The 27,609-nt window shown below is 36.8% G+C and overlaps 1 protein-coding gene across 3 annotated transcripts in view; it reads right to left on the bottom strand.

Moving 5' to 3' along the window:
* LOC132101645 (SLIT-ROBO Rho GTPase-activating protein 1-like) overlaps window positions 1-27,609 on the bottom strand; it is a 114,287-nt gene that overhangs the window by 31,185 nt on the left and 55,493 nt on the right. For all 3 annotated transcript variants that reach the window (XM_059506734.1, XM_059506731.1, XM_059506732.1), the window contains exons 4-10: window positions 19,091-19,153; window positions 15,260-15,442; window positions 13,981-14,109; window positions 11,400-11,621; window positions 9,478-9,579; window positions 3,244-3,441; window positions 672-756 (exon numbers count right to left, since the gene is read on the bottom strand). In XM_059506734.1, coding sequence (XP_059362717.1) covers window positions 672-756; window positions 3,244-3,441; window positions 9,478-9,579; window positions 11,400-11,621; window positions 13,981-14,109; window positions 15,260-15,442; window positions 19,091-19,153 — 982 coding nt within the window. The remainder of the gene's footprint in view (window positions 1-671; window positions 757-3,243; window positions 3,442-9,477; window positions 9,580-11,399; window positions 11,622-13,980; window positions 14,110-15,259; window positions 15,443-19,090; window positions 19,154-27,609) is intronic.

Below are 27,609 nucleotides of genomic sequence, written 5' to 3'. Positions count from 1 at the left end.
AAGAGAGAGAGACAGAGAAAGAGGATATGAGAACAGAGTTCTTCAGAGGCCCTGGGGAGGCTTTCGTTTATGCTCAGTTAAGCACATGCAGCCAGCCATCTGTCTGGAACTGGACATCCACACATACACCTTTAGAACATTGGTACATTTTGAAGAAACATTCTACATTTCGATGCTTGAGCTACAGGTACCCGCTTAGCTATAAAAATATTTCATCCACGTGTCAGTATGCAGCAAGCAGAGTACAGCCTACAATCTTTAAAAAACAGACACGGTTGATTTTAGGCCAGGGAACATGGTTCCTGACAGCTTTGTTGATCCCACCCACACAGCGTTCACTCAGCGGCCCATGACAGCAGATTCTGTGGTGTTCACAACACAAAACTGAAATGCCCCGGGCTCCAAAACATGAAGAGGCAATATGATGAACAGATTTATACATGATGCGGGAATTATAATCCTCCATACTATCAAATTTAATTAATATGAAGTTAATATGAGGTTGCATCACCCACATAAGCACTTGTGTGTGTCATGAGCAGCTTCCTGCTGGTTTCTACTGGCCAAGAGGATTATGATCCAAATGTGTTAGAAATGATCTCCATCATTGTGTGTTTTCAGTTCAAAGTGCTGACCCTCTGTTGGAAGGAACAAAAAAAAGCACACAATACCATCACCGAGGGTCCTCTTCAGTAGATCATGCTTTGCCTGAAGCTTGGTGATGAGATTGCTGCCCTCTAGATACTCGCGAAACTTCTGTGAAGAGACAGATGATTGTGACCAGCATGAGACCAAAAACATTTGACAGTAGGTTGATTAAAGCACAGCACAAGAATTAACTTTTTGCCACATATGCCAGTGGAGAGAGAATTGAGAAAATATACCAGCCATTATATTTGTTGCGAGCAATGAAATATGATGACTTTTATTCCAGTCAAATAAAAGGATAAATAAAATAAAGTAAATTAAATAAATTATTATGTAAATTATATATATATATATATATATATATATATATATATATATATATATATATATATATATATATATATATATATATATATATATATATATATGGGTTGTGCCGATAGACGATAGTATCGTGTATCGACGATAGTCAGAGATATCGACGATAGCAGATAGATCTGTAGATAGTCAAGACGATATTAGGCTCATTTTCCTATTAAGGTATTAAATTATAATAATAATAAATATTATTATTTTTATTAGGCGGCCTAATTCGGCTATCAAACTGCCCAGCTATTTCACTTCAGAACCGTGTTTCGCACACGCGGAGGCTGAGCCTGTAGCAGGTGAAGAAGTCTCCATCCACAAACAGACGTACATCGTCTGCAGATATAAGACATTTCATTGCACTTTAAGAAGTAATCTGAACGGCCTATATATGTGCAATATTGTAAATGAGCCCTCACTAACTGAGTTTAATGCCACAGTTATGTTAGAAAACATCTCATTCTTGTTTCTGTGGCGGTGTGTCGGGCTAGTCAATAGGCGTGCGGTCTGGAGTGCTGTATGACTAAAGCCTCTGTTTATACTTTCCGTGTCCACGAGTCCACTATAAACCGCTAGGTAGGCGGGACGTAAAAATCATCGGAGAGTGTGAGCGGAGGCTCTGTCAATAAAAGAATATAAAGACACCCAGATGTGCAATAATTCTGGGCAACTGTTTGTTCACGTTTGTTGCAGAGCGGACCATCAGCATACGCTTTCGGAAGTATAAATGGAAGAAGTCCGCGTCCACGCTGTCAGTGTGCGCGTCCGGATCACTCATGTGGAAAATATAACACAGGCTTAATGCAGCAGTTCAGTTGAACTTACCTGTTTCGAATACTTTATATTTAACGTGTTCGTTTATGTCCAATATTAGTGTTAAACTGTTGGACTTTAAATAAAATCTACTATTGATTTTCACCGTTCACATTTAGACTGATATCTTCCGTGCGCAGATGTGGCAAATTTGTCACAGGACGCGCGGTATGACAGATGCGTCCGGCTATATATAAACTAGCTCTTTTAAATACAGTATTTTTATATTTAACGTTAGTTTATCAGTATGTTTGAAAGTGTATTTTTTTTATTGGTGATTCCATAGGCTCTCTCTCTCGCGCGCACCTGCGCGGTTTAAAACACCAAATAGTTCTGCTATGACAAGAACAAAGAGTCTCTCTCTTGCCCCATCCATGCTCGATAATATCGTGTATGGTCGATCTCATGGGCTTACAAGATGACGATTTGAAAAATGACCATATCGCCCAACACTATCATGGCATCAACATCTATCTATCATATTAGTATCCATATATCTATAATATTAAATATAATATTAGGTTATGCCTAACTTTCTCTCAATGAGTGTGTTTACATGCACACTTTTAAGCCAATTATGCTTAAAAAGTCTAAAAACGCACATGGTCATGTAACCGCGGTAACCTGTTTTCTTTTATCGGAGTAATGTCATAAACAGAGCAAGCAGAAACTGGTCTATACCTTCCCTGATTTCGCATGGCATGTAAATGCAATAACCCGCTTTCTGCCAGATTATTGAAGTGCATATGTGTGATACGTGACAGGAATGCTTTGTTAGTGCGGATTTAAGCGCATCTAGACAGAGCAAACGCTTTGGGGTAAAGAAAGAAGGAAATATATTACAAAAGCAGACTCTTTCATTACTCAGAAAATGATAAAAGTGGTCTGGTCTCGTGCAGCAGAAGTAGAAATGGTTCAGTAAAAACGCTGCATCTGTAACTGCATGAGAGGATAATAGCCTATATGAGCTGTAAGTTTCGCATGGTGACATAATGCAAGCATTATTTAACATCTCATCTGACAAACATATGGATGCGGAGTCAGATACACAAATGATTATATTTTGACGTCAGGGAAACAATCTGATTTACTAATAAAGACATGTAAATGCAGCTTTATTGCGTTGTTAGGTTACTGATGTGCATGTAAACAGGGAAAACTGGTTATTTTAATAAATTGATATTTGTGAGTTATCAGCTTACTGCTGTGCATGTAAACGTGCTCATAGATTACAAGCAAGATGTGACATCTATCCATCTATCCATAGATTTATCAAAACCAACCAATCTTGGCAAATCTTTCTTATAATGCACCTGTTTAAAGGTTAAACTCGATAATATGCCTATGACATTTAAATAAAGTGACTGATTTAATCGAAAATAAATACTGGTAAATGTTAATGAAGCACAAACTGACCATAAAATAAAACTGCTCCGTCTCCTGTTGGTTGGCACGTCTCTTGGCGATGCTCGGCTTGCTGAGGTAGGTTTCCGACACGGTGGACTTGACTGATTCAGTAGAGCGGCTGTGATGGAAACATTCGGACACGTCATAGTCCTCGATGGTCACCATGTCCTGGATAGTAGTGAGAGTGGCCTCGGAGGTCTTCTTGATCTGAAATAGGACAATATTTTTAGTAGGAATGTCACAGTCATGTGACAATAATAGAGTTCAGTCCTTTTTATAATTTTTTACAGTATTACACAACATAATTCTAGGATAGTCTTGCAACATTTATTAATAAGAATGTGTGTCAGTGCAAGAGTGATAACAGGAGAAACAAAAGTGCTAGGAAAAACTCATTAAGCACTGAATAAAAGACAGGGAGGGGAAAAAAATCCTCTGACCGTCTCTGCTTGACATGTGCTCTGTGACTAATAGCAGGCCTTGAGCAAGACACCAGACCAAAGAAATCAATTTATAGCGAGGGGAGCGGAAGATGACTTAAGGGACCATCATTCACTTGATGGCCTTGAGGATTCATTTCTGTAACTTTCCAGTGTCAGACGTGCAACATTATCATACAGTTCTAAATATCTGGAACTGTACCACTATATCCCAAGAGGAACAGACTGACAAAATGACTGCAAAGTGAATTGCTGTGGACTGCAAACCAGTAACATATACACTGAATGAAGAATAAAGCAAACAATATAAAGCCACTTTTTTGTGACGTGTTCAATGCTTTAATTATCATTTTTCAGAAAATATTGATAAATACTGATATAACGTGATTCAATTATCATATCATAAAAATATGGTGAAAAGGTGAAGGCAAGGAGATAAAAAAAACAAGATGAAAAGATATTGAAAGGAGAAAATGAAAAAAGTAATAAATATTAATAAACCTTATTATTACATATAATGATAAAATATTGATAATAATTAAATATATAATTATATATATAATAATTAATATATATATTATAACATTATATATAATAGTACAATATTTATTATAATACATATAAATATTATATATAATAATATAAATATTCTTTTATTTAAAAAATGTAATTAAAACTATATGTGTGAATTAATTTAATATATATTTATATCATTAAAACAATAATTTAGCCAAGAAGAAAGTCGGTGCAATTTCTGAAATAATACAAATTTTATATAAAGATATATAATTTATTTATTTAGAGAGAAAGAAAGTTTAAAATTTGTTACTAAAAATATTTCAAAGATGTAATAATTTAACAACATAAAACGGCAAAAAGGAGAAAGCAAGAGGCAAAAAAAAGATGGGGGAAAAGATGTTGAAAGCTGGTGCAATCGCTCAGTGGACGCATTTGTTCATGTTGCTGAAAGAGGCTGCACAGTACGGAAGAGCAAATTTCTCTCACGCTGACATGATCTCTTTCTCACACAAGCGCGTGCACACACGCTGAAACAACTACATTGCGTATCATGTAATCTTGCAGCATAAAACTAAGGCAGTTTCATCATATAGTGAGCTCATCTCTCACTCTCACATTTAGGCTGAATCATCCTTCACATCAATGGAGGATGGCATACAAGTCAATGGAAACCAGCACTCACACTTAAAACAGTATGGATCCAGGTCACTGCTCTACTTGTGACTCACTGGCCAATTGTAGGGACTGAAACACAGAGATAATCACAGATTTAAACCTGCCTCCTGACGTTGAACTGTCTTGTGGTCTGGTTTTGGTGAAGGCATGCCATTTATGGATGATATGCCAAACCTGTCTTGTTGGATGTGGTTTACTGGGAAAGTCAACCTCAGCTGAGCCATAACAAAGGCAGACAGGTTACAAAGAGGTAAAGTGAGTGCAGGGGGAAAGGAAGAGCTCAATTTCAAGGACATGAAAGCAGTCCAAATTAAATTATATGGAAAATAAGAGGGATTTTTATTTGTTGTTTGATTGTTAAGATTGCTTGAAAAACCTCAGGTGATTAAAGGCATGAATGCTAAATATAAACTAGACTTATGCTTTTCTATGACTCGGCATGGCTCGGCTCGCGTTTCGCTAAGTTCTAAACTAAACTAAAACTTATAAAAGCTATATTGTATTAAAAAATAATAATGACAAAACAACAAAATTACTAAAACATTAAAATAACAAAATAATAGTACAGAATATTATATCAGTGATAGCAAAATAACAGATAAAGGTTTCACTCATAAAATGTGACTTTTTAAATGCATTGGCAATACTTTTAGTATTACAGTTATACTGTATATATACTGTAGATCTTTACACGTTATATACATAGTAAACTTTTGATATTTGGCTTTTGTCATTTTTTTTTTTATTTGACTGTCATTCAATCCTAGTTGGCCACATACTACTTGCCAGACCACATCTCATGACAGAAATGCCAAATAACTTAGATTTACCAATGTACCACCTATGTCAAAACTTTTGTTCTTCTATGGAAAGATGTGGCTTTAGTATTATGTGTGTTACCAAATCCTTTCTCATTTGGAAATGCCAATTTGCTGATCAATTAACACCAGTATTCTTTTGACAATTTGATCTATAAGACTGACAAACAAGCTGCTCGGGGTAATAAGATGGCAATGAACAAAGATGATATTTTGGCACATCTGTAGCACTGCTGCAATCAACATTAGCACTAACAGAAGGGCCCAACAATCAGTACAAAGGCAGCCAAGAGGGCCGCAATCAGACAATCAGTGCTTCACGCAGCAGCAGGAGCAGGACACAGATCTCCCAGCATTTGATGTGCCTTCCAGTGGTTTATCTCCTGCAAAACAAACAGAAACGTCCTACGGAGAACTATGCAGTGCCTTAGTGGGGTTTTAGAGCCTGATGTGAACAGAATATCCATTGGAGCAGGCAAGAAAGGCGACAGAGAAAGATAAAGGGAGTGGGACAGAAAGTCAGAGATAACACTGTTTATTCTCCTCTAAGAACTCCAATCTCTCTCTAATCTCTACAGCAAACACTATTTACATTATTCAATTATGAGCTTGAAAAGAAGAATGGAAAAAAAAGATGAGCTGGCAGCTGGATAACTGGTGAAGAAAAATGAAAGGATAAAGCAGGAAGCTTGAAATGACAGACATATTCTTCCTTTGTGTCTGACAAAGGTGTGTTTGAGAATGAGGCGAAGCTGAGTGGTTTACGGCGGTTAAACTATATTAATGTATTCATTGAGTCATTTCTTTTGTCATCTAATGCTGTGAAGGTTCTAGGAAACAGCTGGACTAAGACTCAACACAATGTACAGTATCCTGTCATGTTCATTACAGACCTTGGGTCTGATGTCAAAAGATGCTTTAAGCCATCTGGAGAAACCAGGAAGTGCCCTGAACTCAAATCCTTCCACTTCCTTTCAGCCTTGTCATTGGTCCAGTCAACAAAAACACCTGTCATTTAGCACATGTAAAGTACTAGTGATAGAACAATATAGTATATATATATATAATCAGATGATAATTAGGACTAATAACAGTGTTGTTTGGTCAATTAAAATGGCCGTTCCTTCAAATTGTCAAATGTTTAGCAAAAGCTTTGTTTTTCTGTTTGTTGTTTTGTTGTAAAAATAATTATTTATAAATACATGAAAAAAATCGTTTTTTTTTTTCCATGTACGATTTTTAACATACTTTCAATATTCTGCAATTTTTCAAAATTTTGGTCAATGACAACAACCAAATATCTGCACTTTATAGAAAAAAAAATGGGACAAAAAAAAATACTGAAAAAAAAAAAAGTATTTTTAACAAAGTAATGCCTAAAGTAGGCTTATAAAATGTGAATATTTTTCATATTATTTACAAAGTATGTGACCATAAAACAAATAAATATAGAACACTGTAAACAAATGAAAAATAAAAAAAAACTCATATTCATTTTACTATAATGCAAAAAATGTTTAATAAAACTCTCTATTTGTAGTTGAACATTTAGTTAAGCTACATTCAAGCTCTTCGCATCCTTACATCATTTGAATTTTTTTTTTTTTTAAATATTACATGAGCTTCTTTTAGTTTTTTCAGATAATGATATTTATACTACAACCTGCAACGTTTCAGTTAGCTTGCCATTTTTCCAGAACCATTTAGCTTCCACAACAACACTGACAGGAGGCTGAGTGATCGTTCTTTACAGCAGATGATTAATCGGCTCTTTGTTGGAAAAGTCTACCAAGGACTGTGCCTCCTCAACAAAACCACTTACTAAAGCAACTAAAGTCACGGGACTGACCGTTCCTAATGTTTAATCTGTGCAGGAGTAACTGTGATTTTGTCTGTCAAAACTGAGAAAGAGAGTCACGGCAGAGAAATAACAGGAAGAAGATAAAAGAAGAAGAGGGCAGATGTAAGACTAGTTCATCTAAGATGGACAAGATAGAGCCAAAAAATACTCCATCTTCCTGACCGAGTGGTTTTTCTCCGGAAGCAGCTTTAGACTTAAGGCCTGATTCAAATGTTGCATCCTTGAAGAAGGCAAAGATAATAAAATGTGAAAAAGACAGACAGTCTGCAGGAAGAAAAGGGAGATGGTGTATCTGAGAGAAGCTTCTCTGTGCGTCACTCGGGTTATCTGGAGGACAGAAAAAACTCTGCAGGGAGGAAAAAAAGTATTTCTTGTAAGTCCTCCCAAAGCCTCTTTTACGATCAGCTCCTACCAACTCAATTAAGCAAACACATTGCAAAGCTGTCTCGCTCTAATGCAACAGGAAGATACAGAATGCACGGTCCTGAACTTAGCTAACTTATTAACAAGATTTTTTAATTCAATTATGCAGTTCAACTCAACGTCAGCTGAAAGGAACACAATCACTTCAGCACGGGTGATCATCTGATTCGGTTCTTATTTAGCAGATGCTTTATAATCCAAAGTGAATTTCTGGGAAAGCCTTTTGTGCTCAAGGGAACAAAAGTGATGGTACAGGTGGTCATTTTGAACAACGTTGTTTTCTCAAAAACACAATCATGTACATACATGCTATTTACATATTATTGTAGCCCAGTTTGTACTGAATACAGTGTTTTCAGACTTTAGCCATTTATATGTTTATAAGTAGGCTTGTTGCGATAGTCGGTGTTACCGGTGATACACGGTGTTCAACCCACCTACCGGTCATAGCACTTGACCACCGGCACCGTCCCCATCGTGTTGAAGTTTTAGCCTATAGTGATAAAGCACTTAATTCAGTTAGTGACTACGTTCCTTTGTAATTTAGCATAAGCGGAACGAGCGCCGCAGTAAAGCAGCGGGTGTCCGATTTCATTTATCATTTGAGGAGAGTGAGGCGAGCTAACTGGCAAAGGATGGCAGAAGATCTGGTTTCATAGCGAACTGTTGCAATTTAAAATGAAGGTTTTTCGTTTATTGTTTCTCATTTAGCCTATTTATAATTTTTTTGTACGGTGTATGCAGTTAATAGGCCTACCTCTTTTTTTTAACAGCTTAACGTGAGTTTAATTTTTATATTAGTTTTTTTTTTGCACTTAAGTGTCCAGTGATTATTCGGGTAGGCTACCTTATTTAACAAAGTTTTTGATGTTCGTTCGTTTCATATTCGATGGTTGTGCGGTGGTTTTTTTTTTTTTTTTGTTGCTGAAAAAGGCAGGCACTTTATTTAACGAATATTTATAATTATTTAACGAGTCTTGTTTGATACTTGCACGATGTGTGCAGTGGTTTGTTTTGTTAAAAAAAAGCACTTTAAAGGTGTTTCATAAGTGCTTTCGTTTAGTTTTTGCATGGTGTGTTAAGTTATTATTCATTTTGCAATAAAGATGTGTGTAATACAAGCGAGTGTCTTATTGTTTTGTGTATTTTTATTAAGAATAAAATAAATTAACCCATGATTAATTCAAACAAATGCTACTGAATTGCCGCTAATTAAAGTGAAAGTAAATTGAGACGTGTGCACGTCTGCACGACCACATTTTCGGCCTCCCGAAATCCCCGACACGCAACCCCGGTGACACCGGGATTACCGTTTTTTTTACACGTCGATTAACCGGTGGAAAAAATCTGTCACCGCAACATCCCTATTTATAAGCAACTGAAAAAAGCACAAAAGTCAGGGCATGTCAAAACTTCTCCAGGTCCCCAAAACTCCCTTAGACCTCGGAGGGTTAAATGTACCTTCCATTGCTCCTGACCATTTCTGGTGGTGCTCGGGTCACCTTACCTCTTCGTTCTCGATCTTTAGAGTGGCCAGACGGGATTGAAGCTGCTGGAACCTCAGGAGGAGTTCTGCTTGCACTGGAGGCTGGGCCGTGATCTGACACACCTGAAAACAAACGGATTTTCAATTATAAAAAAGAAACATGACAGCCGCCTTTATCCCATAAACACCTACACAGGGGCTTTAGTGACCCAAGATATCATTCACTACCTTCCCCTATAGGGCTGGGCAATAAATAATATCATATTTGAGATGTGCATGTCTCTGTGTGAATGAGTTGTGCCATTTCATCCACTACACAAATTCAAAAACACTTGATGCTCACAGTTTTGAGTCTAACGTCTCATTATATGAGGAGAGTTCACATTAACTTTATCTCCAGAAATACTCTGAGAGTCACTTCACAAACATTTCACTGTTTCATCTAAGAAAATCTACTGTCAAAGACACACTGAAACTCAAAGACCTTCACGACAAACGTCCAAAATAAAAGTTCAGTTTAACTTGGAAAAAATGATGACAGAAAAATGTTACTACTGTATACTAAAATGCTTTATATTTTTGGACGTGATATTTTATATCACACACCTTTTTTGATGATACATTTTTATTCAATCAGAATAAAAATTTAGAGAAGAAATAAAACTAGTTTCATGGGGCTCTAAATTCTAACTCACCCCGTAGAGTTTAAATGTGAACGAACAAGTTTGGTTTCTGTTCATTCTCAAGGTCTAACAAACACAATGGTAGCATTTTCTTCTCCGTTATTGGTAAACAAATATCGTGCTAATGTTTTTGGCATTATCGCCCAGCTCTGCAATTCTGATTGGCTGACAATGTTTTCATTGTTAATCAGCTAGGAAAAACACTTTGAAAGTGATTCCAATGATATTGTTCCTCTGTGCAGTCATCATTACTGCTGGTGTGGACTCTGCTATTCCTTTAAATGTGAATGATTTTTAAAACTACATCTTTATTGCTATCGTTATAGTTATAATTCTTGTTATGAACGGGCCTTTAGAGAACCTGCTCTAACAGAACAGAGCTCCCTAAAGGAGGAATCACATTTTCAAACAAATAACCAACACCTGGCACAATCATTATAATCGACTCTTATAAAGCAAAACCCAAGTTGATTTCATTGACCAAGAGAGTACAGGCATGACCACAAAACAACAGGTTTTAGACCACGCGCAGACATTATATCAGTGACAAAATGGCCAATTAAGGAGGATAAATCCAATAAACAGTCTCTAAAACCTGCTTGAGGGTAAGAAATGCAATATGATTTGCTCTCAACGCTCTGCACTAACACTATGCTGCCAGATGAGACACAATAAAAGAAGGATATGAAGCAATCCTGACCACATATAATTCAGAATTTCATTAAAACGCTTTTCTCCACTCTGCATCCTGTATGATCTCATATGCTTCAACACAGCTTTAGACAAGATTAACGTGAGGTTAATGGATGGGCTGGTAGATGTACCTTGGGAAATGCATGTTAAAATGAAACGTAATGTCTGCTTAAAGGTTATTTGTACAGTGAAGGATGTTGGGTCATTCTAAGCAGTATATTTACATCTTTCCTTTAGGGCAAGTAAAGCCATAAAGTAAAGCCGGTTCTGTGATTAGTAGTAAATCTCTATCACGTGCGTTCAGATGGAGCAGCATTTACTACACAGAGCCATTGTTCACTGACAAGCTACGCAATATCTGGTTTATAATCAAAGGTGATTCAAGCAGTTAAAGAAAACTATAGCATAGAATACTCTTAAGAAAATAAACCTCCTCTCAGTTTGCATGGTATTAAGATGTAACTTATCCAAAGACTGGATGACAGTCTGGTTGCTATTGTGTGTGTGTGTGTGTGTGTGTGTGTACATATGTTCGTGTGTGTGGGTAAGGCTTTGTTTAAATCTGACCTCATCACCCATATGTGGCTGGAACTCAAATTTAACAGGCGGGCAGAAAGCAGTAGGGTACATTTCCATGAAGCGCTGGCGGTCACTACGGGGGTCCAGACTGTCCACCGCGTTCTCAATGATGTCCAGGCCCTCGTGACGAGATGTCTCCAGGTTATATTCGGCCGAGAGGTAAGTCCGCAGAGCCCGGTTCAGAGAGGCATGATATCCCAGATCACAACACTACACCGGAAAAAAGGGAGAAACGTTCTGGAAAAATATAAATAATGGGCAAAGAATCTCTCTATGTAATACTGTAAATGATGGATTCAAATGATGGTGTGTTTTTCTTCCCAACAAAGTGAAGACATTTTTAATCACTAGTGCAACAAAAAGAAGAGCAAAGAATTCAGTACACTATCAACTCATAAATTTGGTAAATATGTAGCATTTTTCTGGCAAGCTGCATACCAATTTGTCCTTTACAGTACTGAAAATCTATACAAAAGTATTTTTTTGTGAAATTTGATTTAAAATCAGCATAAGAGGTCAGTTAACTGACACATTTTAAATAAAGTGTAGTCAAATTTAAAGTGACAGTACACAATGGACAGTTCATGTGAAGTGACAGATCTTAAAAAGTTCTTAAAAAACCTACAACCTATTGGTTACCAGCTAAGATCTGTAACCACATGGCCACTTTCATCATGTCTTACTCACAGCTAATATCTGAGATTCCAAACACATTAACACCAAAGACAAAGCATGACATAATGGTCTATCGTCAACTGTGGCTTTGGGAATATTTGTGTCGCTGTGTCTGACTGTTCTTACATGACCTAACACATACTGACTGTGCTCTGGTGGACTGTGTACTTTCTTTATAAGGCCTTGGACTCTGAGGACTTGTGCAAATCAGCCCGGTAGCCTAGTTGTTCAAGGCTAAGTGTAGACTGGTAGGAATTTCCATAATTAGATTTTGACTCTGATATGAGAATCATGGGGAACTGAAATGCAAAAAGATGTCCTGGATAATAAAATATTGGTGAGGACTGCGCTGTCCTTGGGGAGGTTATTTAAGTTCTGACTGTGCGTGTCACTGGAAGATCTGTCAGATTTTGACTCCCAAAGCGTCTGATTATTGAATTATCATGATGGCTTGCACTGTCTGTGAGACTGAAGATTAAGCATTTATTGTTTTAAGCATTTGGATGTCCTTCTTCTCATTAAAATTTGGAGTTTCTTGTGCCAGAGCTTAAATTGAGTGTCAAATTATATACTTACTCGAGAGCCAAATGATGACACAGCTATTTTTTTGCACATGCTTTGGGGTTTTGGGGGCTTAAAAAATAAAATAAAATAAATATGACAAATATGAATAATGAGGAGCCCATGCAGAGGTACCCACTAGATTTTTAGAGGTTTGCAGGGGCAAAAACGTCTTTATACAAGATCAAATTTTAATCAGAAAAGGTCAAGTTCTTTCTCTTCCAAAGAAATGTCTGAAAAACTGACTGCATGTATATAATATCACCAAAACACTGCCATCCCCCTGCAGAGAGTTTTTTGTTTCATAGATGAAATTCATATTGCTGGATATTCAGTTTATAAATAAATGACGCTGAGAGGATTTAACAATGATTCAGGCTGTATAAAAGTGAAGGAGTGCTCGGCAGGGCAAAACGTGAAAAACGTACATTGTAGCACACAGTAGTTGACCTAAAAGAGTATCTCAGCCTGATTCACAGAAAACTGGGTTTTAGTGCTGGGTGCACTTCCTCGCCATTCATGCTAAAAAATGTTTTGCCATATTCAGAAGCTGGAGGACATACATTTCCTCAATATAAAAGTAGGACAACAGCCACTTCATACAAAATAACAAATTAATAATGTAATATTCTCAACTATATATAGGTGAACTAACATTATTTATATCATCTCAAATAATGCTAGAACTTATGGAGTGCTGCTATCATTAAAATAAGATGAAAATGAAATCTTAAAATTAATGCAAACGATCTGCTCAAATTGCAAAATAAAAGCTTTTTGAATTGGTTTCAAACTTTTGTAAAAAAAAAAAAGGCCTCCTGTTTCTTCACCCTCATTTAAACCTCCATTATTTTCTTGGCTTATACTCTATGCCGAGGATAATTTTTAACCACCTCATTCTCCACAGACGTTGTGTTAAGCTCCTCATTCTCTCTCAAACGAATGCATTTGACAATCAGGCCTTCAGAAAACGTCTTTAAAAACAGGTTTGTGTGGTTATTTGGAGATATGGAAATGAATGCAATTTAACCACAGTGTATTTTTTAAAACATCTCATTCCTGTCAGACACACCTGCATTTAAAGTCTCAAGAGCTTAAATTTGAATGCAACATTGACAGAGCTCTCGCTGAGGAGTCTATGCATTTCCTCAGATCAAAGCAGGTGTAGACAAAGATGCACGGATGAAAACGGCAGCAGTCTTTGTCATATTTAACTGTCCCAGCAGACCTGAGGTCAGTTTTAAACTCTATTTATAACTGTCCTACTTGTCACACAAAGTTTCTTCATCTGTGGAAGAATCCCTGAACCTCTTTTTCATTCCCCGGTACTTACATCTATTAAATCAGACAAGTCGTGAATGTAATACTTGAAGATTGAAGCATTAGAGGCTTCGAGCGTCAGCAGGTATTCGTTACGAGCTTTGATCGACTTCAGCTTGTTCTCCGAGTACTTGGCCTGCCTCTGATGAGAGAGAGAGAGAGAGAGAGAGAGAGTAGAAGCAAAACAGAATTTGAGAGAACGAAACATAAAAACAAGCAAGCAAGCTTTTATCTCTGCATGCAATCGGTTCCTTCAAGATTTCTTGTGAAGTGACAAGGAACAAATGCATCCAAAAATAAACCAAAGAAGACATATAAGCATTTAAACTGTAAAAATCGCTATACAGACATATAGAGACTTATCTGGTACATCTATTAGGCTACAAAAAATCAAGTATTGCTCATTTCCTGTATTAGTAAGAATATTCCTAACATTCAGACCCACTTAGTCGACTAATTTAACCGACTGACCAGCAGACAGTGACTCACTCGAACTTCCATATTTTAACCATCCCACTATGTTTCGTTCCAGGAAGCATCCATGGAAAAAACAATCCCACAGCTGTTAAATCATTTGTCACAAGTTTTAACACAAAACAGATACACTAAGAGCATAAAACGTTGCCATTCCTGTGAAAGCGGGGTCAGGCATGTCTTCTTTTAAAACATGTCTGGCGTATAAAACTTAGGTACAGAAAGAAGTTCATTCATCATCATAACAAAAATAATAATAATAATAACAATATTAACTTTTTTATTGTTTGACATTTTGTTTTCTGTTTTGTTTATTCTTAGCATTACATGTTCTGTTGTGCTTTAGGTACGGTATGAGAAAACCCATTACAACAGAATATGGGTCAAATTTCCCACAAAATAAAAAGAAATAAGACATTACATTTTGTATAAATTAATTCAGACCTATTTTTTAGGATCCCATTATTATGTACTGTGAACTTGTTTACAAAACAAAAAAAAATGTATAATAATGTGTGTGTGTGTGGGTATATATATATATATATATACACACACACACAAAATATGGAGGTTTGTTAAAATGTGCTCAACTGCTTAGTTTTCTTTACAATTTATTTCTTTAATTTATTTGAGTTATTTTTTAATTCATATTTCTTTATTTCTTTCAGTACAAAATGACACAGACACTCCATCTTATGAGGTATGGCTCCATTAGGCTTTGAGAACCTGAGATCGATTCGGACTTGAACTGATAGTTTCTTTGGATGATTCATCATGGTCTGGTTATTATAAACCACTAAATATCATTTCTTATTTACCTTCTCCTTCATCTTCTCAATCTTCTTCACAGAGCTCCGTCTCTGGTGTCTATCCTCTAGTCGGATGTGAAAGACGGGATCTCCACCACGTCCGATCTGCTTTTCCTCCTGCTTCTCAGCCTCCTTCAGTTTGCTCTCGGCACTGATGCTCTCCGTGTGATACATATGGTAGGTTTTCATCACCTGCGGGACCCAGAGGTCAGAGGTTAAAGTTCAACAACAGCCAGCTGAGCTCTAGAGAGGTGCAGCAGCTGCTCGTCTGAGCCAAATCACTGTCATCCTCCCAATTGACACAAATCAATTCTGTTCTCCTTCAGAGAAACTTTCTTTTGTTATGTAAAGACAAAAAGCACCAACTGAAATGTTTTAAGACAAAACATAAATGCATCATTTTCTCTTTCACATACCTTCAATTGCATCAAATCAACACGTTCAAAGAGTAACCAAATGAAACAAAATACTAGCTTCTTAATGAGCCATCATATAATAAAAATAATCTTACTGGTACTATAAGAGAGACTGAAAAGATTACACTGGTAAAACTATGTATTTGAAGTAAGCTGGTAACGGCAGTCATTTTAAAACAGAATCAGTACAGTTTCATCTAATATGTTGTACCTTACTCAGCTTCTTTCATCAAACACAAAGTCATTTTCAGATGAAGCACACATTATGGACTGCTAAACCCCTGTGAAGAAATCCAATTATTGAGATGTGAATGTGCGACATAACGGTAAACGCTGCTTCAGACGGCTTGAGTCATTGTTTTGGTTAGGTGGCTATTAGTCATATCCAGATGGATTTTATGACGAGCATTAGGATGAACATATGAGCCTGTACTAACAAACTAATTATGGCTACGATGTCAAGCTCGTCACAAAGAGCGAGCGCTTAATCGACGCTAAAAGCTTTGTCAGGCTGTAACTGATGTAACATTGGCAAGCCATGATTGAACGGTGCATGCAGCTGATTCAGACTCTCTTTTCCTAGAAATATATAAAACGTCAGTTTCTTGAGAAAGTAAAAGTTTTCAAAGCACACAGCTCTTTAGTGTTTTTTTTTTTGTAAATTAATATGGCATTTTTGTGTTGTATTGTGGGTGGTTAGGCCCTGTGATATTTCGTTTTTACCTAAAACTGATGTGACTAAAACAGTTTTCAGTGATTTAAAGCCTAAAATAAAATATTATACTTAAAACTTAAATTAAAAAAAAAAAAGGAAAATTTGCTATCATTCTAGTCATTTTAATATTAAGAATTACAACTGAAATATAAGGCCAATTTTTTTTATAAAAAATAATAATTTATCAAATAAAAATGACAAAAGCACATGAAACTGTTAAAACACACTAAAACTAAACTAAAAATACTACAATATAAATGAATACTATAATAGTAGCCGATATAAATTATACTAAAATAACAGTGGATATGGCTTGGGTCCATCATTTAATATAAATTTAATAGATTTTTAACTAGTAGTTTTATAGCCTGTCAGGCAAAAATTGTTAGTACAACCATTAAAAAAAAAATATATATATATATATATATTCCTTGCAAAAATGGTTGGCGAACAAGACCCTCTCCAAATTTTCAAGCTCAGGAATAGTCTTTACCAAAAATCAAAATTATGTCATAATTTACTCACCCTCATGTTGTTACAAACCTGTATGCACTTTTTTCTCTCTGTGGAACACAAAATAAAATATTTTAAAGAATATCGGTGACTAAACGGTTTCATTTCCTATTGACTTCTATTTTACTCTTTGTCCATACAATGGAAGTCAATGCAACCGAAACTGTTTGGTTACCAGCATTCTTCAAAATAACTTTTAAGTTCCTCAAAAGAAATGTAATCACACATATTAGGACTCACATGAGGGTGAGTACATATTTTAGGTGGACTTTTCCTTTAAGTATAAGGTGTTTGCGTTCGTCTCCAAACTTAAATATGAGCATTAGCAGGCAGTGCTAACGAGACAGACAGGAACAACTACAGCTGCTGTGCTGTCCTCTCATTTTTTTCCTGGCTGTCTGTTAGAAGCGCATGTTAACGCTTAATTAGGTGGAAGAAATGAAACCTTTTTACAACATGATTGTAATGTTTTTGTGCCTTGAGCACTGTAAGCTTCTTGCGAAGCCTGACGCTTATGCTAAACCACTAAGCTCTGCTCTTCAGCTTGCCTTCTCCTCAATCAAAGGTGACTGAGCACCAAGCTGATTACAAGGACCCATTCACGATTAGACCCCGAACACTGGGTCAGTCCAGGCCTTAATCACAGCGGCAGTCATGCAGCATTATAATTCATGGTACAGTAAAGCCTCAAAGGGCCTCAAAAGACTATAAAATGTGGACCAAACTAAATATTGTTCATAAATATGTACAGTCGGAGAAGCACAGTGCACTGCTGTCCACGGCTGTATAATTAGACACAGGGCTAGGATGGCAGACCAAACCATGGGCCCCGCTCTCCACTTACTGGTCTGGAACTCTGTTTACATTTCTGCTGGTTTTAGAAGGACCAATTTTAGAGTCACACCAGACCTGTTATTTTACTGGCTGTGGTTGCATGGAGGGTTTCTGATGCAACAGTCCACAAGAGTGTTTCCCTCCCGAAGGGTAATTCAGGTCAAAAGGGATGATATATACTTTTACAATGATCAAAAGGATGCTGTGGTGTAAGGAATGATGACAAAATCAAACGTTCAGAAAATATAAATGTGACAGCTTCAAAAAATAAAAAAAGAATCTGGGATTGATTTTCTCAATGGGTTCTTATGATGGGACAATGCAAATCCAGACAGAAATCAAATATATGATAATAATAGGAAATGTTTCTTGAGCACAAATTAGCATATTAGAATGATTTCTGAAGGATCACGTGACACTGAAGACTGGAGTACTGATGCTAAAAATTCAACTTTGCCATCGCAGGAATAAATTAAGTTTTACAAAATATTCAAATAGAAAACAGTCATTTACAATGATATTACAATGGTAATAATATTTCTAAATATTACAAATTTTACTCTATTTTTTTAATAAAATATATGCCGGCTGAATGTCCCACCTACTTTGCTATGTATAATAGAAATTTAAAGTGGCAAAATCAATTAATTGGAAAATCTCTGATGTTTTAAAAATAGTTATGAAGAGTATGACTTTGGTCAAATAGCATTTTACCATGGGAGGAACTAGCAACATGATAAGTCAAAAAAAGAAACCAATTCTCTGTCAAAATGTCTTGCTTTGTGTTGTTTTTTACGGTCACTCATGGCTAGTTAAGAAAAAAGACTTGGAACATTACCACTGAAGATACATAATTCCTCACTTAATTTACACTTTTTCCAAATGATTTAGTTTAAACATGCTAATAAAGTACAACGCAACAAAACTAAACAGATTGTACGGAAAATCACATATTATGCGACATTGAACTTTGCAAACAAATAAACACAGAGAGGACACACAAAGTCCTCAGTCTGCAGGGGTTTTTTAGACCTGGGAATACATTAGCATCTTATTAAGACCACAAGGGAAGCAAAGGACACATGCATCTTCCAAGCGACTGCGGTGGGCATGACAGCTGCAAATAAAGTTTGAGAATAAACTATTGATTATTGGTGCAAAGACCGTAATCTACCAAGGTCAGAGACGAGGAGCGTATGCGTGAATTACAAGCTGTTTTATGGGTCTTTTACCACAGTACACTCCTAGAGGTAGAAGTATAGGCATGAAATACTAAATATTTCTGTTCTCACAAGAGATCGGCTATCAGAGCTCACAACATATAGCTGTCAGTGAGAGGAGAGTTATCATTACGGCACTTACCGTGTAGAGCTCATTGAGGACTTTCATCAAATCCTCTTGCATCTGAAAGGTGATTTCTTTACTCTGAAGAGAGAGAGAGAGAAAAAAAAAGGAGGCATCAGCTATCAAATCACATTAAAATCACTGACGTGAAGTGTTTGACAAAATAACTATGTGTCTGCATGCAATTAAAATGTATGTGGGTGCACATTCTTCACACTCAAGGATTACAGTTCAACTGTTTGCTTCAACTTTTGCAGCTTGTGTGGATTACCTGATCTTTCTGTCTCGCAGGCCACTCAAGATTCTCACTAACCCATTTATAGCTCTACTAATCTGATTCCACGAGCATTTCCAACATCCCAGTGCTCCAGGGTGCTATGAGCGAATCCTTCTGATACAGCTAGAGCAAGACCTGCAGTCAATCTTCAGAGGCCACAATGTCCTTCAGACTAAATTATACTCTCAATCCGTGAATTTGAATGGAACTGGAGATGCTGTCATCATTTTAGTTTATGTGGGTTTATTTTAAAAACTATTGTTTTTAATGCATTTATTTATTTATTAATTTATTCATTCAAATTATTTAATCACCAATCTGATAAATTATGTAAATAAAAGATGTAGACATTTATAAATAATTAATAAAATCTCATATAGATTATATACTATATATATATATATATATATATATACACACATACATATTAGGGCTGGATGATTAACCGAAAAGTAATCGAAACCGAAATTCAGAACCTCTAACCGACTTAATTTTCCCATGTCGGTTATTTCGGTTTTTTAATCCTAATACTTCCCCCTTAAAAGCATACTACCGCGTGTGTGGCCACATGACTTTGCTCTCCAGTCAGTGGCATAAAAGCAAAACACGGAGGTGAACGCCGGTTCAATATTGATGGCGCGCGAGTGGTGAGCCTTGCGTCTTCACTAAACTTTGTCAGTTGTATTTGTTTTATGGTTTGGACATTCAAGCGATTAGACGGTCGGATGTGTATTATTATTTCGATCTACCATGTTCACTCAGCTGCATTGTGGCATGAACACTCATATAAACAGTAGCTGTGAAGATCGCGCGCACAGAGGAAGGCAGAAACTAGTTGTCAGAGCTGTCCTGTGATTTATTACTAAAGTAGCTTAGAATCTCAAAACTTATAATAGCATATTTTTCTACTTTTGAAGGAAATAGTCTATTTACAACCCACAGCTTCACAATAATATAGTGACACTATGACTAATTCACACACACGCAATTACTCGTACTGGTACTGTGCTAATTTATCTTTATTTGATCTTTATTTATCTCTTAAACCGAGCAATAATCTATAAGAAATGTTACGAACATAGATAAAATAACTGCTGATAATGAGCTATGATGTCAGATCGCGCTTTCAATAGGAAAAAATATCCCACCTTAAATAGTCGATCTCAACCATCTGGCTGAGGCCAGTCTAAAAAGACGTTCAAGACAGTTGACAGAATGCTGCTGCGTGTCGTCATGAAAGCGTATCATTTTCACGTGTTATTAAGCCTTGCTACTTGCCAATTTGACCATTCAAAAAACTTTAAAGCATTCAAACACAAGATGCGGAAAAGCTGAACTGAGCAGCTGGTTACTCGCGCGCTGTGTTCGGTGCGCATGCAGAGAGAGAGCCGCGTCTCACAGACAGTAACACTGAACTGAGCTCTCCTTCAGGAATTGCTAATGCAACCTTTTCACACCAGACTGAACACAATCAATCATTGATTGGTAATTGGCCAACAAAGTATTGACTGTTGTCTGAAGTTTTGTTTGATTGTAATCCATTACATATCTTTCTATCAAAGTTATCTGATATTATTAAGATGAATTTGTTCTGACAGTTTAACTCTTGAGTTCTTGTCATATTTTATTACCATTTTCTAAACTATAGCAAATAAACTGATAATTTGAGAAATGTTGAAGGTGTCTGAATAAATTTTGGTTTGACTGTATGTTTAATTTTTACAGTGCTATTTTACATTTAATTATTTGGTTTCTGTACCTGGACACTTACAAACTTGAAAAAACTTAAACACTGTGTAAATAGCACAAACAATTAAACAGAACGAACAGTTCTGTCAGTAACTCCAGTGAACTATGAGGGCAAAAAATCGTTCATTAATCGTAATCGAGGTAAAATGTTCAATTAATCGAGGTTTTGCTTTTAGGCCATAATCGTCCAGCCCTAATATATATATATATATATATATTCCTATTTTTTCCTTCTACAGTAACCGTAGCCTGGTGCTATTACCTTCATAAACCAAAATACATTACATACATCTATCTTAACAATTCAATGAAAATCTGGCCGCATGGGTTTAATGCACTCGGTCCATTTGTCTTTTAGACTCCATTTAGTACTTCAGAGAGATAGTAAGTCTTTCCATAATATAAATGTTCAGTATGCATCCATTCATCATCAGAATGTGGCTCTGGCTGTAACCATTTTCTTATGGCCTTATTTTTTTCACTGAACATGAATTTATCATCATTAACCAACCGATCAAAAGAGATGCAACCCAAATATACTGTCATATTTAAAATGAAATTTCCATTCCAATGATCTTTTGCACCTGTTGCCAAAAAAAAAAAAAAGTGACTGGATGCATGTAACAATATTTTCATGAAAAATTACAAATAAAAAATAATAATAATAATAAGCAAATAGGTATCATTTTTAAATAAAATTTTAAAATAAAATATAATTGAAATTTTAATATTACACACACATATATATATATATAGATATCTATTTATATATATATATATATATATATATATATATATATATATATATATATATATATATGTGTGTGTGTGTGTGTGTGTGTTCTCTTAATAATAAAATATTAGTTAATTTAATATACATATTACATAAATATTCACTTTTAATAATAAAAATTGTATATATATATATATATATATATATATATATATATATATATATATATATATATATATATATATATGTGTGTGTTTGTGTGTGTGTGTGTGTGCGTGTGTGTGCATGTGTATGTGTGTGTGTGTTCTCTTAATAATAAAATATTAGTTAATTTAATATACATATTATTACATAAATATTCCCTTTTAATAATAAAAATTGTATATATATATATATATATATATATATATATATATATATATATATATATATATATATATATATATATATATATATATATATATATATATATGTGTGACGAGTGGGGCGGGACAGAGGGACGTGGGAACGAACGAGGCCGGTGGAGTGATTGGAGATCAACGACACCTGTTCGACCCACCGGTCTCGAGTCCTACGAAGGAGATGGAAGGATATAAAACAGGAGCGACGACAGTGAAGGACAAGAGAGGACCAGGCCTGGGCTTTATTTTATGTTTTGGTTTTTATTTGTGTGCATCAGTCGTCCGCGAGGGGCTGATGCGCTGTTTTGTGTTAAAGAAATAATAAAATCTTCCTCAAGCCTCAGTACGCCGACCCTGGTCTCCTTCCTTCACCCACAAAGAGAACGTGAACTGTATTACACTGGTGCCGAAACCCGGGAAGGAAGGAGAAACACACCGCCATACAGACCCCGTCAGGCCCATCGGGTTCGCCATTTGCGGACATCATCACGTCGCTCGCGGGCCTGCATCAGGAGCAACATCAACCGAACCTTCCTGGTGTATGCCGATCTGAGACGAGCCATATTCCAGAGGGTCGGCCTTAACCCCCGAACAGCACCGTCAGCGCTTCCGGTCATTGGAATTGGCCGAAGCAGGCCGGCCCTTTGTCTTGGGACTCGTGCCGCAAATGGCTGTTGGCCGGAGGAAGCGACGCCGAGGACATCGTCAACAGGGTGGTACTGGAGCAGTTTATCTCCCGCCTGCCGAAGAAGACTGCCCAGTGGGTCCATCTAGCTGGCGGAGGATCAGCTGGCGGCGTGTTCCGGGGTCGGCGAACTCCTTCCATCTGTCTCTCTCTCTCCCCCTACCTCACTCTCTTCCCCTTCCCCAAAACCCATTCCTTTCCCCAGGACCCGGTTCGCAGGGCCGCCGAGGGCCGCACCGTGCTGGAGGACGGGGCCGGAGTCGGGGCCCGGATCGCGGGGGGCGGCCAGGGGAATGGGCTCCCCGCGCTGGGAGGGGGGCGAGGAACCTCCTGTTGCTTCCCCACGCCAATCACTGGACCCACTTCCGACCACTGTAATAATAATAACTCCGTAATCTTCGGGGAGAAGGAGGCGGGAACCGGCGGACAATCAAATGAAACTTTTATAATCAAAATAAACACAAAACAGCGCATCAGCCCCTCGCGGACGACTGATGCACACAAATAAAAACCAAAACATAAAATAAAGCCCAGGCCTGGTCCTCTCTCGTCCTCACTGTCGTCGCTCCTGTTTTATATCCTTCCATCTCCTTCGTGGGACTCGAGACCAGTGGGTCGAACAGGTGTCGTTGATCTCCAATCACTCCACCGGCCTCGCTCATTCCCACGTCCCTCTGCCCCGCCCCACTCGTCACAATATAGTATCTAAAATATTAAAATGTAAAAATGTATAATGCAATCTCCCCAAAAATCTCACAATTTACTAAAAAAATTTTTTTAGGTAAAACGGTTGGATTTCTTGACATTACTGTAAATTAAGAATAAAAAAAGCCTCGCTTTCCATTACATATCTTTCTATCAAAGTTATCTGATATTATCAAGATGAACTTGACAGTTTAACTCTTGAGCTCTTGTCATATTTTATTACCATTTTTTAAACTATAGCAAATAAACTGATAATGTGAGAAATGTTGATTATAAAACGGTTGGATTTCTTGACATTACTGTAAATTAAGAATTAAAAAAAAACTAAATATAATTATTATTATTATTATTTAAGGGTAAAATATATAACCTAGACACGATCTTCATAAGCTATGTGAGATCAGTGCTTTCACACTTTCACTCTTTCAGCCATCCAATTGAACTCAGTTGTATCTGCAATACAAGCATAACAGGTCACACATGTCGTGTGGAGGTCAAGAGTCAAAATAATTTAGCTAAGATCTTCAAACACCCACACTGCTGTTCCACACTCAACCTCTCAAGAGCAAACACAAGAGCCGACAGCTGTGTGTGTAAATGTGTGTGCTTCAACACAGTCTGCGCTAAATGTTAAGTTCATCACCCGTGACTCATCGTACAGTACAGTACAGGCAGCACCTGGGCATGCAGATCCAAACAGACCTGGAAAGATTATTCACGTGCCATGCCAAAGCTCTGCCTTTAATCAGGCTTCCTCTCAGGCTCATCTAACACCAGCCAGTTCTGCCTTTTACATAACTGTTTCCAGCCGATGGTCAAACTGACAACCACGGTTACATGGAGAGCCAGGGTGGCTTAGGATACTTTGGGAGCAATCAAGCAGGTTGGCAATAGAGCAAAGGACTGTGGGAAGTAGGGTTGAATGATTTTGAAAAATAATCTAATTGCAATTTTTTTTTTTTACAATATTTGCGACTGCGATTTAACATGCAATTATTTTTAAAGCTCTTTATGTTCTGTATTATTCAAGAAAGACACGCTATACATCATTGTATAGTATGACCAACACAATATTAGATTAAACATAAATGTACTTTTCTTTAGGCCAGGCCTATGTTACGATGAAATTAGGTGATGCATGAATTGATACGAATTACATTTTTATTTAACAACTAGAATCACAGTAGTATAGTGACTAATTGTTGAACTTCCAACCTTGTAAGCATGTAATAATTATGACAACATAAAGCACTGAAAAATAAGCCTGGTATAAACATTAATATACAAATTACACAAACTAAAGATTAAAGATTGAAGAAATATAAAAACAAATCTGTTGCTTTACCACACTACTTTAGGTAATTAAAAGTCACTGTAATAAACATATGTAAACATGGACTGCACTTTTTAACCACTGTCTGTAACCGTTAGACAGACTTTAAATAAACAAATAATATATATATATATATTACCTTATAATATACAGTATATATGTGTGTGTGTGTGTGTATATGTATGTATGTATGTATGTATATATATATATAAATATATATATAAATATAAATATATATATATATATATATATATATATTAGTGGTGTAACGGTACGCAAACATCACGGTTCGGTACGTACCTCGGTTTTAAAGTCACGGTTCGGTTCATTTTCGGTACAGTAAGGGAAAGAAATGCAAACATTAAACTGCAGGTTGTTTATTACTATACACTTTTAAAAAAAATACTTTTTAATTAAATATATATAAAATAAAAAAAAGAATAAGAAATAAAATACTGCTGCAAAGTTCTCCTCTAAATAAAATAATCTGTCTCAAACCAATATCATATAATAAAATATAATGTAAAATATAAATAAATAACTATGATTACAGTGCAGCATTACCAATCCCAGTGTGTAGGCCTGCTTCACCAGAACCGTGCCGTGCCTGCTGCTGTAGGTGACAGGGAGACCACCGACAGACCAGGCTCTTGTCTTCATGACAACAATATCTATACTTCATGTTGAGCATAAATATAAAGCCTACTGATAAAGGACACCATCAACAGTATTGACGGCAAAATATACTATGTTTGACAGGTGCAATATCTGAAAATCGATAATTATTTATTGATTTTTTAAATTACATTTATATCTGAATTTATGTCAACCTATAGACTTTCAAACATCAAAATGTCATGAATTAATATGTATTTGTGTACAAAATGACATATAAACATATTTTCCTATTATATTTTGCCTGGAAACGCTTCCAACACGCTAGCGTGTCGCGTGAAAAATAGGCGTCGGTTCTATTTCTAGCATGCACGTGTTTTCCGCGCATCTCACGCAGGCAGTCTGCAAGCTCTAACCTGTTAACATGGGAGCCGACTTAAAAACGGACACACCACACGGCTGAGACGCCACGCAGCCAGTGTGTCACCGGCCTAGAATCAGCTGCAGGGCGGGATTTGCGCTGAACGCGGAGACTTCCACAACTTAATATGTTCGTTTGGAAACACGAAAATGTACTTGTTCCGCGCACAAAATATTGCACTCTGTCATTCGGTACACATGTGCACCGTACCGAAAGCCCTGTACCGAAACGGTCTGGTACGAATACACGTACCGTTACACCCCTAATATATATATATATATATATATTATCTTAAGGTCAAAGTCTTCAGTAATGAAATGCACCATAACACGGTTACTGTTTGAGTAATTTCAATGTACCGTTTTGAAGTATGTTCATATAAACGCTTTCAAACATTTCCATGTTTAGCATGCCAGGGTTGCCAGGTTTTACAACAAACCATTTAAATTTTACATTTATGCATTTAGCTGATGCTTTTATACAAAACGACTTACAGTGCATTCAGGCAAAACATTTAATTTAATACAGTATGTGTGTTCCCTGGGAATTGAACCCACGACCTCTTGCGCTGCTAAAGCTGGAAAACGTTAAAAACTAGGGCTGCACGATGTGTCGTTTAAGCATCGATATCGCGATGTACGAATCCACGATAGTCACATCGCAGGATGTGCGATGTAGGCTGTCGTAGTTGATCCGTTATTCATTAACTGTACGGGCCAGCTACTCCCCTGCCCTTGACGAATGTGATTCGCGGATTAATTGCACAGCTTAACCATCATAGAGTGAAAGTTTATAATTGACAGGACTGAAAACCACATGCAAGTTTAACAGGGCAGAGAGAGAGGGAGCGCGAGAGAGACCAAGAGAGCGAGAGAGAGTGCGAGAGAGCGAGAGAGAGAGAGAGAGCGCGCGAGAGAGACAGAGAGAGAGAGAGCGCGCGCGAGAGAGAGACAGACAGAGAGTACATTAGAAGTACCATCAATGTTTATAGAAATGTATATGGATTTATTTTGCATGTAATTTTTTTTCTTATGAATATATATGTATTTTTGTTTTGTTTGTTTCTATTCTGCTATGTACAATGCTTTGGCAATATGTACCTTTGTATGTCATGCCAATAAAGCAATATGAATTGAATTGAGAGAGAGAGAGAGAGAGAGAGAGACCGAGAGAGAAAGAGACGTTTTCAAACAACACGAGCGCTGTCTTGCTCTCTCTCCCTCGCGCATATTAATCAATTGACACGATGGTGTCGATGTTTAAATCATTTAAAATGAGAATGTAAGTGTGCTTAAAAAGAAAAAATATCGCAATATATATCGCAGAAAAATAAAATATCGCAATGTAATTTTTTCCCAATATCGTGCAGCCCTAGTAAAAACAGAAAAAATCGCATCCCGGGGGTAAATACACTTTTTTTAAGGGGTTCCCCAAACCACGGACTTGGCAACACTGCAGCGTGCCAACTTAATGCTTCCTCTGAAGACTGCTTGGATGTGTTTGACAAAGCACTGCTGCTTGACTGATCGGTGTGTGTCATCAAAGTCCTGCGAAAGCTATAAGAGAGCGGACGTCTCCTTGTGCTTTCTCTCGCCGTACTCTGATGTCATACACGATC

The sequence above is a fragment of the Carassius carassius genome, chromosome 23 (genome assembly GCF_963082965.1).
Source record: "Carassius carassius chromosome 23, fCarCar2.1, whole genome shotgun sequence".
Classification (NCBI taxonomy): domain Eukaryota; kingdom Metazoa; phylum Chordata; class Actinopteri; order Cypriniformes; family Cyprinidae; genus Carassius; species Carassius carassius.
Note: the sequence above shows the minus strand (reverse complement) of the source record. Positions and strands in the feature narration are given on the sequence as shown.